At 40.2% G+C, this 18442-nt stretch overlaps 1 protein-coding gene across 11 annotated transcripts in view; it reads left to right on the top strand.

Annotated features, from left to right (window-relative positions):
* The window catches only part of CDK5RAP1 (CDK5RAP1 mitochondrial tRNA methylthiotransferase), a 40144-nt gene that overhangs the window by 12471 nt on the left and 9231 nt on the right, over nucleotides 1–18442 (top strand). For 8 of the 11 annotated variants that reach the window (XM_072800596.1, XM_072800591.1, XM_072800601.1 and 5 more), the window contains 6 exons: nucleotides 1009–1129; nucleotides 7338–7568; nucleotides 9772–9869; nucleotides 11164–11219; nucleotides 12810–12940; nucleotides 15746–15895. In XM_072800596.1, coding sequence (XP_072656697.1) covers nucleotides 1009–1129; nucleotides 7338–7568; nucleotides 9772–9869; nucleotides 11164–11219; nucleotides 12810–12940; nucleotides 15746–15895 — 787 coding nt within the window. The remainder of the gene's footprint in view (nucleotides 1–1008; nucleotides 1130–7337; nucleotides 7569–9771; nucleotides 9870–11163; nucleotides 11220–12809; nucleotides 12941–15745; nucleotides 15896–18442) is intronic. The other 3 variants (XM_072800600.1, XM_072800599.1, XM_072800593.1) reach the window with 1 other exon arrangement.

The following is an 18442-nucleotide window of genomic DNA, read 5'->3' as shown; positions in this document are numbered from 1 at the left end:
ACCTCATGGATCCATGCCCTGAGGTGTCCCAGAACCCTCTGTCTCAAATCTGAGGTTTCTTTTTATTATACACATTCTATATTTTTTTTCTGCTCTAGATGAAAAAAGTTCAAACAGTATATTTATATTTTATATTTATACCAGGAGTGGTAGTATATCTGCACTCTATTTTTCTCACCACTGTGCTCCCTCTGGGTAACTGCTGTATCCACCAATTATGATGTGGTTTCTATCTTGTGATCAGAGTCTAGTTTTTTTTTTTTTTAAAGATTTTATTTATTCATGAGAGACACAGAGAGAAAGAGGCAGAGATACAGGCAGAGGGAGAAGCAAGGTCCATGCAGGGAGCCCGATGTGGGACTCAATCCCTAGTCCCCAGGATCACGCCCTGGGCTGAATGCAGGTGCTAAACCTCCTAGCCACCCAGAGATCCCCAGATTCTAGTTTTTTTTTTTTTAAAGATTTTATTTATTTATTCATGAGAGACGCAGAGAGAGAGAGAGAGAGAGAGGCAGAGACACAGGCAGAGGGAGAAGCAGGCTCCATGCAAGGAGCTTCATGTGGGACTCGATCCCAGGTCTCTAGGATCACACCCTGGGCTGCAGGCAGCGCTAAACTGCTGTGCCACTGGGGCTGCCCCCTAGTTCTTTTTTAAAGATTTTATTTATTTATTCATGAGAGACACACAGAGAGAGAGGCAGAGACACAGGCAGAGGGAGAAGCAGGCCCCATGCAGGGAGCCCGACGGCCTCAATCCCGGGACCCCAGGATCATGCCCTGGGCCGAAGGCAGACCCTTAACTGCTGAGCCACCCAGGCATCCCCAGATTCTAGTTTTTAAAGAAAAAAAAAGTCTGCCTTTAAAATGCCTCAGATTGGTCCAATCTGAATGTGGTGCCAAGAGGATTCAGAGCCAAAGGATAATGCCAAGGTAGCTGTGTCCTGCTCCTTGAGGAGGAGTAAGGCTCCTGTTACTTCTGTTACTAAGTTTTGATGCTTTTCTTCCTAGGTCTATTATGCGAGGCTGTGACAACATGTGCAGCTACTGCATTGTTCCTTTCACACGTGGCCGGGAGAGGAGTCGACCTGTTGCTTCCATTCTAGAGGAAGTGAGGAAGCTTTCAGAACAGGTGAAAAGTTCTCCAGGCTTTGTTTTACAAGTGTGTTTTAGGAGAATGAGGACAACCTTTCTAGTTTTGCTGCGTGTGCTATCTCTGCGCTGTAAATTTTAGAACCCATATCTGGCCAGAAAGAAATACCTGGGTGAATATCTGATTTGCTGCTCATAAATTATAGGCAGATCTATGTGAAGTTTGCTGAGGAGGCAGCACAGTGGAATGGAAAGAGCATGAGTTTAGAATCAGATGATTGTCAATCCTGGCTGTAGCATCCTCTGGTTTGGTGCCTTGGTCATTTAACTATCTTCTTTGAAACATAGTTTGCCGATCTATGAAAAGAAGATAGAATAGTAACTTCCTTTCTGTGTTATTGGAAGGATTGTTGTAGTTTAAATTTTTTAAAATTTTTTTTTTTTTTTTTTTTTTTTTTTTTTACAGTAATCTCCACATCCCACATGGGGTTCAAACTCAACGCTGTACTGAGTAAGCCAGCTAGGTACCCCCGTAGTTTAAAATTTTTTTTTAAAAAGATTTATTTATTTTTAGAGAACACGCATGAGTAGGGGGAGGAGCAGAGGGAGAGGGAGAAAGAGACTTACAAACAGGCTTTGTGCTGAGTTAGGAGCCCAACATGGGGCTTGATCTCAACGACCCTGAGATCATGACCTGAGCTGAAACCAAGAGTTGGGCATTCAACTGACTGAGCCACCAAGGTCCCCCCTAAGTGCTGCTGTTTTTGTTTTTGTTTTTTTTTCAGATTTATTATTTATTTTAGAGAGAGAGAGTTGGGGAAGGGGCAGAGGGAGAGGGGAAGGGAGAGAATCTCAAACAGACTTCCCACTGAGCATGGACCCCACCATGGGGATTGATCTCAGGATCTTGAGATTGTGACCTGATCAGGAGTCCAATCAGGAGTTGGCCCCTCAACTGATTGAGCCACCCAGGGTTCCATACCTAAATGTTTTTAAGCTCCCTGGCACATAGTAAATTTTCAGAGAATGATTTATTTTAGGGAGACTTCCCAAATATCTTGTTCATTTTATCACAGAGCAAGCTCACTAGATGAGGGACAGAGAATAGATGAGGGTAGCAAATCCCATCAGAGGCCAGAGGGGAGATAATTGCTATTTTCTTCCTATTGGGAGCTGGTCCATGCTAACTCTAGACGTGGATCCTCTAGCCCTGAGAAGGAGGACTGTAGGTGGGAATATGAAGCTTTTCTTCCACTAGAGTTTCCTGTTTCCTTACTTGCTTGGCTCAGGAACTGTGGGAGGCTAGCCCCTGCTCCAGTTTTCAGTCAGTAATTTGTCTTTGTTCTTACACTCTGGCAGTGCTCTCTTTTCATCTCCCGTTCCTCAATTTTCAGTTCCCTGATTTGGTCCCTGGTTGCTCACAGGCACTGTGAGGTATTTTCCATACCCTACCTCTTCAAGTGCTTCCTGGTCTCAAGTTGTCTCCTCCTCCTCTTCCAACTCCACAGTACCAGAACTTACTCTTCAAGAGAGAGATGTTCTGTTTAAATAGATTGAGGTGGTGACAGAAACTACCTAACCTTTCTATGGTATTTGCATATAAAAGAAGGAACTTAATAACATTAAGGTGAAGCTTGATGAATTCAAAGCTACTGATATATGAAGAATTAAGATTCTGCATTGGGTTTTAAAGTATCTTTAATTATTTTGCCTAAGGATAATTTCTTAAAAGATTTTTTCTTTAATTTAGATTTTTAGACAACAGTTGCAAAGAGAATAGAATAATATTCCTTTAAAGGAATGGTGTTTATTTAAATCATGGTTATTGACTGGAAGTCATCAGTAAGCAGCCTTCTTTTAAAGTTTCTTACCTATCTATCTATCTATCTATCTATCTATCTATCTATCTATCTATCTATCTAAGATTTTATTTATTTAAATTCATGATAGACATAGAGAGGCAGAGACACAGGCAGAGGGAGAAGCAGGCTCTATGCTGGGAGCCCGACGAGGGACTTGATCCCGGGACTCCAGGATTGCACCCTGGGCCAAAGGCAGGCGTTAAACCGCTGAGCCACCCAGGGATCCCCGAAGTTTCTTTTTTATATGAAAAAATTTAAATGCACAGAAAAGAGAGAATTGCATAATGACCCCCTCTTCCCCAGGTAACAGTCACTTAAATTTAATAATGATTGGGGCTCCTGGGTAGTTCGGATGGTTTTCAATAATTCAGTTATTACCTTTTGTCATATTTGCTTTATTTTTTATTGTTGATAAAGTGTTTCAGCATATTTCACCCTTGAGTAATTAAGCATTACAAAATAAGGTTATTTTGTTATTTTTTTTAAAGATTTTATTGTATTTTAAAGATTTTATTTATTTATTTTAGACAGAGATAGCTCGAGCTGGGGGAGAGGTGGGGGGGGGGGGGCGGAGAGAAAGAAAACAAATCCCCAGCAGTCTCCACACTCAGATTGGAGCCCAATGTGGTGCTTGATCCCACAACCCTGAGATCATGACCTGACCTGAAATGAGGAGTTGGACATTTAACCGACTGAACCACCAAGGTGCCCAAAGACTTCATTTTTTTAAGTAATCTCTACACCCAATATGGGGCTGGAACCACAAGATCAAGTGTCACATGCTTTATCCACTGAGGCACCCAGGCACCCCTAAAATTATTTTCAATACTGTTAATTCTAACATATTTAAGTAAATTTGCTAAATATCAATCATCTCATCTCATCCTAGTCTACCCATATTCAAATTGCCCCACAACTCTTTCTACATTTGGATGTTAATGTTTTTTTATACGTCTATGTAGTTTCTTTCTTTCTTTTTTTTTTAATAATAAACTTGTTTAGTTACCTCTAATGTTAACATTGATGTAACTTTGGTATGTTTGTCAAAACTAGAAGATTAATATTGATACATTACCATTAACTAACTTCAGACTTCATTCTGATTTTGCAGTTTTCTTTTCTTTTTTTTTTTTAAATTTTTATTTATTTATTCATGAGAGACAGAGAGAGGCAGAGACATAGGCAGAGGGAGAAGCAGGTTCCACACAGGGAGCCTGATGCGGGACTTGATCTCAGAACACCAGGATCACGTCCTGAGCCAAAGGCAGATGCTAGACTGCTGAGCCACCCAGGTGCCCCAATGATTTTGCCAGTATTCAACTAATAACCTTTTTTTGAGGATCCAATCCAGGATCCACATCATATTTAAAAAAATTTGTTATTCCGGGGTGCCTGGGTGGCTCAAGTGGTTAAGCATCTGCCTTCAGCTCAAGTCATGATCCCAGGGTCCTGGGATCAAGCCCCGCATCAGCTCCCTGCTCAGAGGGGAGTCTGCTTCTCTCTCCCTCTGCCCATCCCCCCACCACCTTGTTCCTGCTTGCTCTGTCACTCTCTCAAATAAATAAATAAAATCTTTAAAAAATTTTTTTGTTATTATTTTTAAATTTTTTTTAAAGATTTTATTTAATCACTCATAATAGAGAGAGAGAGAGGCAGAGACACAGGCAGAGGGAGAAGCAGACTCCACGCTGGGAACCTGAAGTGAGACTCTATCCCGGGTCTCCAGGATCAGGCCCTGGGCTGAAGGTGGTGCCAAACCTCTGAGCCACCAGGGCTACCCTTATTTTTTAATTTTTTAAAAGATTTTATTTATATGACAGAGAGTAGGAGGAGTGACAGGCAGAGGGAGAAGGAGAAGCAGGCTCTCTACTGAGCAGGGAGCCCAAAGCTGGGCTCAATTCCAGGGCCCTGGAATCAAGACCTAAGCCAAAGGCAGACACTTAACCAACTGAGCCACCCAGGCACCCCACTTTTTTTTTTTTAAAGGTTTATTTATTCATTTGAGAGAGTGAGACATTTGAGTTGGGGGAGGGACAGAGGGAGAGAATCTTCAAGCAGACTCCTCACTAAGTGTGGAGCCCTACATGAAGCTCAATCCCATGACCCGTGAGATCACAACCTGAGCCAAAACCAAGAGCCAGACAACTGATTGAGCCACCCAGGAGCCCCTATCCTGTTTTTTTTAGATTAGCAATATGTCATACCTTGTAATAATTCCTAGTCTTTTTTTTTTTTTTTTTTGAAATAATTCCTAGTCTTTATGGAGACTAGAGTCATGACAATTAAATGCATTGCATAATGGTCCTAGAGTAGAGTTCTGATTAGGAAAAAATAGGGTTTTTAAAAAACCCAAAACATACTTTTATGTAGTTGTGATCTCATTGTTTAACAGTTTTGTATCGTTTTTAATAGTGTGAGCATTTTCCTATGTCACTAACAGCTTTTAGCTTTATTTTTCGTAGGATTACTTGTAGGATAATAGCTTTCAAATTGCTTTCGTTTCTTCTCCTATTGAAATAGTGCTGTGTAGAAGTCCTCTCTATGCAATTATTTTTGTCCATCTTGATGATTATATCTATAGGATAAATTCCTAGTCATGCCATTATTAAATAAAGATTAAAGCAAAGTTATAAAGAACATTACCTGGACATTATTTTGGTGAAAATTTGATTTATGGTATGTGGATCCCTAGTCTTTATAGCAACCATTTTTTACTTACTGAAATTTTATAATGCGAATTTTCAGAAATAGAGAAGTTGAAAGACTAGTATGGTAAGCATAGTTAATAACATTTTTGTCATATAACATTTTTAGTTTATCAGCCTATCTCTATAGATGTATAAATATATTTTTTCTGAAACTTTTTTTTTTTTAAATTTTTATTTATTTATGATAGGCACACAGTGAGAGAGAGAGAGAGGCAGAAACACAGGCAGAGGGAGAAGCAGGCTCCATGCACCGGGAGCCCGATGTGGGATTCGATCCTGGGTCTCCAGGATGGCGCCCTGGGCCAAAGGCAGGCGCTAAACCACTGCGCCACCCAGGGATCCCTTTTTTCTGAAACATTTGAAAGTGAGTTTTAGATATCAGGCTACTTAACACTGGGTATTTCAGTATGTATCTTAAGAGTTTTTCCTTTTGTAACTATAATACCAATACCACATGTAGGAAATTTAACAACTAGTATTATATACTATGTAACTCATATTCAAAATTTCTTTAAAAAAAAAAAATTCTTTTTTTTAGTTTGTTTTTAAGTGATCTCTATACCCAACATGGGGGTTAAACTCACAACTCTGAGATCCAGAGTTCTATGCTCTACCCACTGAGCCAGCCAGGTGTCCCTCAAAATTTCTTAATTGTTCAAAGATATCTTATTGCTATTCTATTTTCAAACCAAGATCCAATTAAGATTTGTGGTTTTACTTGGTTTTTATATTTCTTCAATTCCTCTTTTTTTTTTTTAAATTTTATTTATTTATTTGAGAGAGACAGCAAGCACACGAAGGAAGGAGAGAGGGTGCAGAGGGAGAGGGAGAAGCAGGCTCCACTGAGCAAGGAGCCCGATGTGGGACTTGATCCCAGGACCCTGGGGTTGTGACTTGAGCCAAAGGCAGACATTTAACTGACTGAGCCCCCCAGGCCCTCTTCTTCAATTCCTCTTAATTTAAAACAGCCCTCTCACTTTTTTATTGTTTGCTTTAAATGATATGTTAAGAGATCAGATATGTCTGGATTTGTCTGATTGCTTCTTCATTTGTCATTTAAAATATTCCTCTGTGGGGAAGAATCCTCTGAATTCTGGTAAACTGCAAGTTAGGTGTAGAAACTTGATTCAATTTAGGCTAAATATTTATTTTGGAAAGAATAAGCAATAATCATATAATATTCAACTGGCATAATACTGTCATAATTTGGTTCATGGTATTATAGATTAACATCAATGAACATCGAGTTTGTATCCAGTTTTTTGCTACTCTAAAAAATCCTTTGACGGTAATTTTTTTTTTTAAGATTTTATTTATTTATTCATGAGAGACACAGAGAGAGGCAGAGACACAGGCAGAGGGAGAAGCAGGCTCCATGCAGGGAGCCCTGGGCTGAAGGCAGATGCTCAACCACTGAGCCACCCCGGTGTCCCGGTAATTTTTATTTGAGGTTTTATTCTAAAGTTCAGTTCTTCAGCCAAGATGCCCAAATGTGAAATTATTGGGTTAAAGATAGAAGAGGATATATTTATGGATGGCTCTTGGTAGATTCAACTAATTCCAAGTAGTGATTTGGCATGAAACTATCAAAAAAGTTTTATTTTTTTTATTTTTTTAATTTATTTTTTGAATCAAAAAAGTTTTAAATTGCTTCCAATGTATATTTTCCCTTTCTTAGGGACTGAAAGAAGTGACACTTCTTGGTCAGAATGTTAATAGTTTTCAGGACAGTTCAGAGGTCCAGTTCAACAATGCAGTATCTACTAACCTTAGCCGCGGCTTTTCTACCAACTATAAACCCAAGAAAGGGGGCCTTCGCTTCACTTACCTTCTGGATCAGGTCTCCAGAGTAGATCCTGAAATGAGGATCCGTTTCACCTCTCCCCACCCTAAAGACTTTCCTGATGAGGTGAGTATCGACAGTGTACTGTGCCACGCTCTTCTCAGTATCCTTAAGCATACCAAAGGCTGGACCCAGTGGAAGGTAGCAGTCCTTGAATCTCACTCAGAGGATCTTGTGGTGTATTGCTGTATTGCCCTTTAATTCCACCAAAGATTTAAAGTCCACCCAGGTAGGGCAGAGATAGGACTGATATATTTTTTAAAATTTGTCTTCAAGGTCATTAAGGTCAGATTCTCATCTTCTGATCTATAAAATGGAGTTAGTAATTATCTCCTATTTTGGGTTGTTGGGAAATAGGTAAAAAGTATGGAACGTACTTAATCAAAGTGCCTTAGCAATGTGTAGAGTGTATAGCCTACATAGAAAACTTTTTGTTTTTTCGTTTTTTGTTTTGGTGAAATATCTGTCTTTTGGCCCCACCCCTACCTTTTCACCACTGGATTGCCTTCTTATTGAGTTCTAAAGGTTCTTTATGCATTCTTTTCTTTTCTTTTTTAAAAAATTTTATTCATGAGAGACAGAGGAAGAGACACAGGCAGAGGGAGAAGCATGCTCCCTGTGGGGAGCCTCTTACGGGACTTGATCCCAAGATCGTGGGATCCTGCCCTGAGCCAAAGGCAGATGCTAAACCGCTGAGCCACCCAGGTGTCCCTCTTTATGTATTCTTGATATAAATCTTTTGTTAGCATATTTTTTAAGTCTTTTTTTTTTTTAGTAATTCGTTTCTTTTTCTAAAATATTTTATTTTTTTTAAGATTTATTTATTTATTTTAGAGAGCATGCAAACAAAGGGCAGGGGGAAGGACAGAGGGAGAGAGAGAGAGAGAATTTCAAGCAGACTTCCTGATGACTGCAGAGCCTGATGCGGGACTTGACCCCAGGACCCTGAGATCATGACCTGAACTGAAATCAAGAGTTGGATGCCGGGATCCCTGGGTGGTGCAGCGGTTTAGCGCCTGCCTTTGGCTCAGGGCGCGATCCTGGAGACCCGGGATCGAATCCCATGTCGGGCTCCCGGTGCATGGAGCCTGCTTCTCCCTCTGCCTCTCTCTCTCTCTCTGTGTGACTATCATAAATAAATAAAAATTAAAAAAAAAAAAAAAGAGTTGGATGCCTAACCGACTTAGCCACCTAGGCGCCCCTTAAGGATTTTATTTTTAAGTAATCTCCACACCTAGTATGGGGCTTGAACACAACCCTGAGATCAAGAGTTGCACATTCCATCAATTGGGCCAACCAGGTGCCCCGTCTAGTTTGTTTCTTGATGGTGTCTTTTTTTTTTTAAAGATTTAAAAAATTTATTTATTCACGAGAGACAGAGGGAGAGAGAGAGAGCGAGAGAGAGAGAGGCAGAGACACAGAGAGAGAAATAGGCTCCATGCAGGGAGCCGAATGCGGGACTCGATCCCGAGACTCCAGGATCAGGCCCTGGGCTGAAGGTGGTGCTAAACTGCTGAGCCACCCAGGCTGCCCTTAATAGTGTCTTTTTAAAAAAAATTTTTTTTTTTTTTTTTTTTTTATTTATTTATGATAGGCACACAGTGAGAGAGAGAGAGAGGCAGAGACACAGGCAGAGAGAGAAGCAGGCTCCATGCACCGGGAGCCTGACGTGGGATTCGATCCCGGGTCTCCAGGATCGCGCCCTGGGCCAAAGGCAGGCGCCAAACCGCTGCGCCACCCAGGGATCCCTAAAAAAAATTTTTTTTAAAATATTTTATTTATTCATTCATGAGAGACACACAGAGAGAGAGAGGCAGAGACACAGGCAGAGGGAGAAGCAGGCTCCATGCAGGGAGCCAGATGTGGGACTCGATCCCGGGACTCCGGGATCAGGCCCTGGGCTGAAGGCGGCGCAGAACCGCTGAGCCACCCGGGCTGCCCGATAGTGTCTTTTAAAGTGGCTAATTAGTTTGAAAGTTAGATGAAACAAATACCATTTTTCCTTTCTTGTCTGTGTCAGCCCATGGCTTGAATCTGAGCTCTGCTTGCTTTCTTTACTCTTTAACAGAGATGCCATCAATGAAATGTCTGGGACAGACAGCATTGCTTGAGCAAAAGTAAAGGATTTGGGTAATTCATAGGTTTGATTTAATTGGCCAGTTAATTACTTGAAAATTAACCTTGGTAGAGAAACAGTGGACATGGCATTCGTTTCTGCAGGATTCTTTGGTGAGACTCTGATGATGTCTAATATGTTTTGTCTGATTAGGTTCTACAGCTGATTCATGAGAGAGACAACATCTGTAAACAGATCCACCTACCAGCCCAGAGTGGAAGCAGCCGTGTATTGGAGGCCATGAGGAGGGGGTCAGACTTGCTTGGGAGGGGGCTTCCTGTACCTCTCCATGTTTTCTTATGGAACACACAATGTCTAAGAATGTAGTAGAGTGTGTGGCACATAGTAGCTGCTCAATAAATATCTGTTCTAGGAATGAACTCATGGACAATATAAGCTTGCTTCTGTTTACTCCATAAATAATAGACTAAGGACTGAATCATTCATGTCATTTGTTTAGTATGTTCTTTTTTTTTTTTTTTTGTAAGATTTATTTATTTATTTTAGAGAGAGGGCATGTGAGAGGGGGCAGAGTCTTAAGCAGACTGTGCACTGAGCACAGAGCCAGACACGGGGCTTGATCTCATGACCCTGAGATCGCTACTTGATCCAAAACCAAGTCAGATGCTCAACTGACTGTGCTACTCAGGTGCCTATAGCATGTTTTTCTATTAATTATTTACTATGTGGCACACTCTTTTTGAAACTGGAATCTTGCAGCTTCTAACATTAAAGTTTTTTAAGTCTTGGAATTTAAACATATCTTTGTGTGTTCACTTACTTCAGGACTAACATGTATTGCAGAGATAAGACTGAAGGGGTAAGATAACAAATGGCAAGCTGTATGGAACTAGTGCTTTGCCTTGTTTTCCACATTGGCAATTTTAGAGATCCTCTTAAGTGTTTAATCTGTCCTTTCTAAATAAAAAGGGCTACTTACCTATTTACTTATTTTTTTTTTAAGATTATTTATTTGAGAGAAAGCTTGAGTGGGAGGGGCAGTAAGAGAAGGAGAGAGAATCTCCAGCAGACTCCTTATTGAGCGTAGAGCCTGGCATGGGGCTTGATCTCAAGAGCTGAGAGTCTTGGGATGCCTGGGTAGCTCAGCGGTTGAGCGTCTGCCTTGACTCAGGGCATGATCCCGGAGTCCCAGGATCGAGTTCCACATCGGGATCCCTGCATGGAGCTTGCTTTTCCCTCTGCTTCTGTCTCTGCCTCTCTCTGTGTCTCTCATGAATAAATAAATAAAAATCTTTTTTACAAAAAGAGCCTATTATTTAACCTACTGTGCCACTCAGGTGCTCCCTACTTATTTTTAAAAAAGCTATTTAAAATAATGTATGTTCTTGAACTAAAGATTCATGGGCTGTAGATAAGGTTACACTATAGGATTTGGATCAAAAGGGTTCTTTTGGATACATTAATCTACTTTTGTACTATCTTGTGTGGATGAGGAGGGGTTGGTTATATGTGGTAATTCATAGTAGTATCTTTTAAAGAAGACTAATTCATCTAAGCATTTTCTTTTTTTGTTCTTTATTGCAGGTATTCAAGAGAAGCTTATGTGGAGTTAATTCATCATATTAGAGAATCTATTCCAGGTACATTTAAGAAATGTATTCTTTTGAGCACATCATTCTACCAGTGACCACAGTGTTTTTATCAGATACTGGCAATGCCTATGATACTACCTTATGATACTCTTTATGCTTCTTTTGCTCTTCTTCATTTTCCTCTTCTTATTTTACTCCTTTCTGGTTTTTTAATGTCTTGCTAGATATTCACAAAGGTGTGGATCAGCTTGTGGCCTCAAGGCTAAAGAGATGTCTTTTCTATAGTCTTTGTGTTTCTGAACTTATGGGACAGACCTTGTTCCTTCTTGTTAGCTGGCAAAGTTAATTTGGTCTAAATTAGTTGAGGGCAATTGATATCTTTAAAAATGTGTACTTAGCAGTAATTCCTTTCCTATTATCTTACCTCTTACTCCTTTTTCTCTTTTCCCTTCCTCCTAATAAAATTAACTTTGTAGTCTTAATTTAGATTTGGTTGACAACGTCTACATTTGTTTCCAAATTTCTTTTTTTTTGTAAAGGATTTTTATTTATGTTCATGTTCATGAGAGACACAGAGAGGCAGAGACAGGCAGAGGAAGAAGTAGGCTCCCTGTGGAGAGCTGGATGTAGGACTCAATCCCAGGACTCTGGGATCACAACCTGAGCCAAAGGCAGACACACTCAACCACTGAGCCACCCAGGTGCCCCCTTTTTTAAGATTTTATTTAAAAAATTTATAAAAGATTTGCTTTATAAAGATTTATTTATTTATTAGAGAGAGAGAGTGCACATGCCAGGGAAGGAACAGAGGGAGAGGGAGAGAGGCGGGCTTCTTACTCAATGTGGAGCACCACACAGGGCTCGACCTCATAACCCTGAGATCATGACCTAAACCGAAACCAAGAGTCCAACACTTAACTGACTAAGCCACAAAAGTAAGGGTACTCAGTTGGTTAAGCATCCAATTCTTGGTTTCAGCTTAAGTCATGATCTCAGGGTCATGAGGTCACACTCTCTGAATGCAGTCTGCTTGAGATTCTCTTCCTTTCTCTTTGCCCCTCTCCTGCTTGTATGCATGCTTTCTCTCTCTAAAATAAATAAATCTTAAAAAAAAAGAGCAAAGGGGGCATGTGGGTGGCTTGGTCGGTTGAGCTCAGGTCATGATGTTAGGGTCCTGGAATAATCAAGCCCTGCATCTGGCTCTTCACCCAGCATGGAGTCTGCTTGTCCTTCTCCCTCTGCTTCTCTTCCTGCTGTCTCAAATAAAAAAATAAAATTTTAGAAAAAAAAGTATATGTTTTTATGAGGTACTGCAAGGTTTTTACCAGTAAAAGAAAGACCAGTTTGAAAATGTGGACTCCTGCTGTGTCTCTAAATCCAATATTTGAAGTAAAAATGCCTTTTCTGTTGCTGAGGAGAATATAGACTGAGAAGCCAGGCTCTGGCATGGGAACATGCTAGATAAGCAGGCCTATCCCATCTTGCTCTATAATGACTATTCTGTTTCACTTGCACATGGGCTTAGCAGCTCCAGGAAAGGTTTACAATTGCTTTTCATCCCTTTGTAACCCACAAGTGCCAAAGGCTTCTCTCCGTGGTAAGCAGTAGTGACATGTTGTCATTTGTCACGTATTGCAGGTGTGAGCCTCAGCAGCGATTTCATTGCTGGCTTTTGTGGTGAGACAGAGGAAGATCACCTCCAGACAGTGTCTTTGCTTCGGGAAGTTCAGTACAACATGGGCTTCCTTTTTGCTTACAGTATGAGACAGGTAAGCCCTGGAATGGAGGAGAAGCTACTTCTGTACTGACACTGACATAATTACTGACCAGTTTCTGGTTGCTTGTAGACACTGGGAAGAAAAAACAATGGCAGTGAGGCAGTCCTTGAGAAGCCATTAGGATCTTATTTACCACTCATTTCTTTATTTTTTCTAGTCAACCTGTCTACTATTTTATCCAATTCAGTGATTTGAGATGAAAATGGGTTGCTTGTGGCAATATTTGTTTTCATAAAATATTTTAAATTATGTTAGGTTGTTTAGAATTTTTTAAAAAAATTAATAACTTATTCATTAATTAACTAATTAACTAATTCATTAACTAATTCATTAATTAACTTATTCATTCATTCATGAGAGACAGAGAGAGAGAGAGGCAGAGACACAGGCAGAGGGAGAAGCAGACTCCATGCAGGGAGCCTGACGTGGGACTTGATCCCGGGTTTCCAGGATCACACCCTATACCGAAGGCAGTGCTAAACCACTGAGCCACCTGGGCTGCCCAGATTGTTTAGAATTGGAATGTGGAAATAGGGATGCTATTCTCCTTATAAGAAAACTAAAATCATTTCTCAATATGCAGTACTTGTTTGGCTTACAAATGTGATGTGTTTTACAGATGAATCTTGTCCAACTAGCCATCCTCAGCTATTTTAGTTTTAATTTTTTTAGGCCAAGTGAACCTACTGATAGCCACTATAGATTTTCTCTTGTAACATAAATTCCCAGGAAAATCAAGCAGAAGGAGATAAGGAAAGGGAGAATAATGTGTTTTGCTGCAGAGAGAGGATAGTTCTGGTCTGCTGCCATTTCCTCAATGGCAGGGATGAATTTACATGGGTCATTTCTCATTCCTCCAGTCACCTCAATGCATTTGAATGACCACACTTTGGTATAGAGGTTTTCCTCTTATACTGTACTTTTATCTAGCTCAGTGGTTCTTCAACTATGTTATAAGCTTTTTCAACTATGTTATAAGGTTTTGTACATAAAACTTAAAAAAAAACTATACACACACACACATACATGTATACACCTCATCCATGGTTTTGGACAATTTAAAGGCTTTCCAAGGGTAAATTTTTTTTTAAAAAATTTTTATTTATTCATTCATGAGAGACAGAGAGAGAGAGGCATAGACATAGGCAGATGGAGAAACAGGCTCCCTGTGGGGAACCTGATATGGGACTCCATCCCAGGACTTCGGGGTCATGCGCTGAGCCCAAGGCAGACGCTCAACCACTGAGCCACCTAGGTGTCCCTAAATTTTCTTTTAAAAATTTTTTTGGACTAGGTAATACAAGCTCGTTATATAAAATTCAAAAGTTCGGGCAGCCCTGGTGGCGCAGCGGTTTAGCGCCGCCTGCAGCCCAGGGCGTGATCCTGGAGACCCTGGATCGAGTCCCACGTCAGGCTCTCTGTATGATGCCTGCTTCTCCCTCTGTCTGTGTCTCTGCCTCTCTCTCTCTGTATCTATGAATAAATAAATAAAATCTTAAAAAAAATAAAATAAAAAAAAATAAAATTCAGAAGTTCAAAATAGTATTCAACGAGAAATCCTTGTTCTTCCTTCTTCCTACATTGCCTAGTTTTTGAATTCCTTCCTTGAAGGCAACCACTCTTCTTTATTCTTCTTTATTCATGAGAGACATACAGAGAGAAAGAGACACAGGCAGAGGGAGAAGCAGGCTCCCCTCAAGGAACCTGATGTGGGACTCCATCCTGGATCCTGGATCCTGGGGTTATACCCTGAACCGAAGGCAGACGCTCAACCACTGAGCCACCCAGGCGTCCCTATGTGTTCTTGTTACACCAAAGTTGTCATACATGTTGATCTGTACCTTATTAAGAGTATGTTTTGGAGAGAAATCATATTAGTACATACGGAGTTGCCGTGTTGTTACTTATTTAAAAGATATTATTTGATATATATATAGAGAGCACAAGCAAGGGGAACAGCAGGCAGAGGGAGAAGGAGAAGCAGGATCCCCCCTAAGCAGAGGGCCCAACTTGGGGCTCTACCCCAGGACCCTGGGATCATGACCTGAGCCTAAGGCAGATGCTTAACCAACTGAACCACCTAGGTGCTCTGAGTTATTGCATTACTTTTTTGCTGGTGTAATATTCTATTATGTAGATAAAGCATAATTTGTTTTACTAATAACCCATTGATAAACATTTAGGCTTCCTTGCATTTTGTGTCTTATAAATAGTGCTAAGTATAAGTAACATGGTACATAAGTTATTTAGTATATTTATATAAAGGTTACTTTTGTATCCCTTAAATATATTAAGAACAATTTTGAGTCCGTGATTTTCATGTACTAGATTTAGAATTTAACCCTTGTACAAATGTGACTTGACTGCATAGTTACCTTTTTCTCTTAGAATGAGAGAGCTAGAGAACCCTCCTGACATGGCTTAGATTCCTGTACATATGTCTGTAATTTGTAGGTGGAATGAATCTGGTCTGCCTCTGTACCTTAGGAATGGATTCTATGGGGAGACACCTGGGTGGCTCAGTCAGTTAAGCATCTGACTCTTGATTTTGGCTCAGGTCATGATTCAGGATCCTGGGATCAAGCCCCTTGTCAGGCTCCCTGCTCAGTAGGGAGTCTGAGTGAAGATTATCTTTTTTGGTCTCCCTTTGCCCCTTCCCCTGCTCACATTCACGTGCACACTCTCTCTCTCTCTCTCTAAAAGAAGTAAATCTTTTTTTTTTTAAAAGATTTAATGGAGGGAATAAAAAAAGGGATTCTATGAGTCCTTGTTTTCCTCTCTCTCTTTTTTTAATAGAAGACCCGGGCGTATCACAGATTGAAAGATGATGTCCCAGAAGAGGTAAAATTAAGACGTTTGGAGGAACTTATTACTGTCTTTCGAGAAGAAGCAACAAAAGCCAACATGGCCTCTGTGGGTTCTACCCAGCTGGTATTGGTGGAGGGGGTAAGGTCATATGTATATTTTTTGTTTGTTTGTTTGTTTGTTTTGGAACACAGTATGTCTTTTTTTATTTAGATCTTTGATTTCTTTCATCAGATTTTTATGTTAAGGATCCTATATGTATTTTGTTAGATTTACACCTGATTATCTTTTTTTTTCAGCTATTATAGTTGCTACTGTATTTTTAAATTTTAAGTGTTTCTTGTGTTCATTATATTGTACAGAAATAATTGAATTTTGTGTGTTTATCTTGTATTCTGTGACCTTGCTGAAATCAGTAGTCCTAGGAGTCTTTTTGGTATTTTCCTTGGGATTTTCTGCATAGGTAATCATGTCATTATGTTTTTTTCCTTCCTTCCTGATCTTCCAAGCTTCCTTCTTTTATCTTTTCCTTTCTGTTTAGGAAACTTCCTTTAGACACTCTGGCAGCAGATTGTCTTTCTTCATCATGTTTTGATTTCTCCTTCATTCCTGAAAGATATTTTTGTACTTAGCAGCAGAAGGATTAGGGAAAAGTATGTCTGTACCATCTTCTGGAAGCAGTATCATATGTATGTTTTTAGAATCATTTTTATCTGTCTTTAATCCTTTTTAGATTTTTATTTTTAAATTTTTATTTTTATTTTTTTTATTTATGATAGTCACAGAGAGAGAGAGAGGCAGAGACATAGGCAGAGGGAGAAGCAGGCTCCATGCACCCGGAACCCGACGTAGGATTCGATCCCGGGTCTCCAGGATCGCGCCCTGGGCCAAAGGCAGGTGCTAAACCGCTGCGCCACCTAGGGATCCCTATTTTAAACTTTTTTTGACGATTTTATATTCTTAATTAACCTCTACCCAACATAGGGCTCACCACAATCCCGAGGTCAGGAGTTGCACACTCTACCAACTGAGCCAGCCAGGCATCACATTTTCTTAGAAATGTACTGCGTTTGAGGAATTTTGGGGTTCCTCTGGGCTTCTGTGGTCAAGCCTGGGAACCTAGCCATTAGATCACTAAACAGATGGATTAAGGGGTGAGTTTGGGAGTGTGAAGCTATATGCTACAGCCCTTGGAGAGGAGGAGGAGAGAGATGGGCTCTTTCTGTGACTTCTCCCAAGGCTTGGATTGAGAAAAAAAGAGTCCTCTTCCAAGCCTTAGGATATGGTAGCATCAAAGCCACTGATTTCCTGGCATTTGTGTTTGTTAGGACTCTTTGGTATTTAGTAATTTCATCAAGCCATTCAGCCTAAGATGAAAGGAATTCTTTTTTGTACTTCAAGGGTGTCTTGTGGAGCCCAAGGGCAGGAACACTGCAGGTGTTTAGAAAGGACTGTACTCAATCTGGGAAGCCCTTCAGGTTCATACTTTCTTGTCTCCTCTTTAGACCAGCTTTTCCTGTTTCTTCATCTTTGTTGCAGAGCACAGCAGCCCTGTTGTTCCTGTGTTTGCATAGTATAGTTCTAGCTATTCACAGACCAAAATAGTGTCTCTCAGCCCCAGCTCCAATTTTCAGAAGGGAAATCATCTGGGTTAGGGTATCTTCCTGTGGTCTAGACTGGCAGTTGGCCAATGGATGGTGATGTTGAGCTAGTGTAATACCCCAGAAGGTATTTGCCTAACTAAATGTTTTGTAATTTAGGGTATCAGCTGTGATTCTGGAGATCTGTACATGTGCATGCCTATTAGCAGTCTACATTTTATCCATTTTATTGTATTCCCAGCTCTCCTCGCAGAATGAGGAGAATAGTGTATTTGTCTTTTTTTTTTTTTTAATTTGTCTTTTGAATGAATGAATAAGTACTGAAGTTTACTAATCTGTGTCTCTGACATCATCAGTTTTACAGAGAACCTATGGTAATTAAATAAATCAAAACAAGATTCTTTGTTATGCATCTATCATAAGTGGGTACTCACTTGTGGTTAGAGAATAAGTGGAATTTTCAGGGCTAGCAGTTGGGAGTCTTTACTTTCTTTTCTTTTTTATTTTATTTTATTTTATTTTATTTTATTTTATTTATTTTATTTTTTAAAGATTTTATTTATTTATTCATGACAGACACACAGAGAGGAAGAGAGTGAGGCAGAGACACAGGCAGAGGGAGAAGCAGGCTCCATGCAGGAAGCCCGATGTGGATCTCCATCCTGGGTCTCCAGGATCCGGCCCTTGGCTGAAGGCGGCGCTAAACTGCCGAGCCACCTGGGCTGCCCATCTTTACTTTCTTTTAGAGGAGACTTTCCTTCCTTTAGTCTTGGTCAATTTAAAACTTCAGGTTCCTATATCCAGAGTGGCAGAGAAGATGGTGATAACTCATGTATACTGAGCATTTACTGTCTGCCAGGAACTGAGGACCTTTTTTTTTTTTTAAAGGAACTGTGTACTTTATGGTCATTAGCACATTGAGTCCCTACCACATTTTCTTTAGTTTCTTTTCTTTTTTTTTTTTTTTAAAGATTTTATTTATTTATTCATGAGAGACACACAGAGAGAGGCAGAGGCACAGGCAGAGGGAGAAGCAGGCTCCATGCAGGGAGCCTAAAGTGGGACTTGACCCTGGGTCTCCACGATC

The sequence above is a fragment of the Canis lupus genome, chromosome 26 (assembly GCF_048164855.1).
Source record: "Canis lupus baileyi chromosome 26, mCanLup2.hap1, whole genome shotgun sequence".
Taxonomy (NCBI): Eukaryota; Metazoa; Chordata; class Mammalia; order Carnivora; family Canidae; genus Canis; species Canis lupus.
Note: the sequence above shows the minus strand (reverse complement) of the source record. Positions and strands in the feature narration are given on the sequence as shown.